General features: G+C 38.3%; 1 protein-coding gene across 1 annotated transcript; it reads left to right on the top strand.

Annotated features, from left to right (window-relative positions):
* Positions 1–105: 105 nt before the first annotated feature.
* On the top strand, positions 106–1,462 carry LOC125850008 (putative late blight resistance protein homolog R1B-23; the record flags this gene model as incomplete). The annotated part of the gene is made up of 1 exon (XM_049529933.1): positions 106–1,462. A coding segment is annotated over exon 1 (1,255 nt), but the record flags the coding sequence as incomplete, so codon positions are not given.
* Between the last annotated feature and the right edge of the window lie 46 nt (positions 1,463–1,508).

Raw genomic sequence — 1,508 nt, 5'->3', positions numbered from 1 at the left:
GGTTTGAGTTACCATCACTTGCCTAATCAACTCAAACCGTGCTTTCTTTCTATGGGTGATTTCCCAGAGGATTTTCAAGTTGAAACTTGGAGATTGATCCAATTATGGATTGCAGAAGGTTTCATAAGGACGTCTTCCGGAAGTCGTGAAAGCTTGGAGGAAGTGGCTGAACATTATTTGGAGGATCTTATCCGCAGGAACTTGATAATGGCTAGAAAAAAAAGATTCAATGGTGAGGTAAAAGCATGCGGAATACATGATCTGCTGCGTGAGTTCTGTTTGATAGAAGCTGAAATGACAAAGTTTATGCATGTTGTGAGAACTCCATTGTCACCAGCACAAAAGCCTAATTTTCGTCGCTTCAGTATTCAAAAGTATATTAAGGATGGTCATAAGCTCTTACCCCCTGTAGCCAGATCTATCTACTGCTTTTCTTACTTGGATCTACCTTTTGAACCCCGTATTAGGCTTCTCCCTATATTGCCCATCTACCGTCATGATCCTATAATACATGGATTTTTCTCTTGTTTCAACCGTCTCAGGGTATTGGCCATCTTCCCTGTCTGGTTCGGCTCATTTCCACTTGTGATTACAAAGTTATTTCATTTGAGATATCTCCAAGTTCCATGTTTGGGTAATATTCCTCAATCAATCTCACAGCTTCTGAATTTGCAAACTCTAGTTTGTGATGGTCATTCTTCAGGGACAACTTTAACTAGGAAGATATGGATGTTGAAGAACTTGAGGTATATACGTTTAGGGGGAGCCACTTATTTACCAAGTCCTAGAATAGATAACAATCTTGTGATGGGGATGCCAAATCTAGAGGAACTTTACGGTATTTGTTACTCTAGTTGTACAAATGAAGTCATTTCTAGCACTCCCAATCTAAAGAGATTGATCATTCGTTTACATTTTAGAGTACGAAACAATATTCCAGATCATCCCTTGGATATGTCCAGCTTGACAAAACTTGAGACATTCAAGTTTTACTGGAAAGGTTCTTTGGAAGACCCCATCAAGATATTTGTTTTTCCAAAATCACTTAGAAGATTGTCTTTAACTTGGTGTTATAAGTTTATTTGGGAAGAGATATCATCAACTTTTATCATGTTGCCATATCTTGAAGAGCTCAAACTTAAATATTGTCGAGCCGAAGATGATATATGGAGATTGACTGACAAAGACATATTCAGAAGCTTGAAGTTGTTGTTACTGAGCTACCCAAATCTTAAGGGTTGGGAAGCAAGCAGCGATAACTTCCCTAATCTAAAACGCCTTGTTCTGAAGAAATGCAGGGACCTGCAAGAAATTCCAACAGATTTCGTGGAAATTTGTACTTTGGAATCGATTGAGTTACATGATTGCACCACTACTGCTGAGGAATCTGTCAGAAATATCGAACAAGAACGAGAGGACATGGGATATAATATCCTTAAGGTCTACATCCATAACAGACACAGTAAGTTATAATTCTCTTTGAAAAGTTCTTCGATTCTTCACATTAT

The sequence above is a fragment of the Solanum stenotomum genome, unplaced genomic scaffold (assembly GCF_019186545.1).
Source record: "Solanum stenotomum isolate F172 unplaced genomic scaffold, ASM1918654v1 scaffold12571, whole genome shotgun sequence".
In the NCBI taxonomy this organism is placed as follows: Eukaryota; Viridiplantae; Streptophyta; class Magnoliopsida; order Solanales; family Solanaceae; genus Solanum; species Solanum stenotomum.
This window is presented reverse-complemented; position numbering and strand designations above follow the sequence as displayed.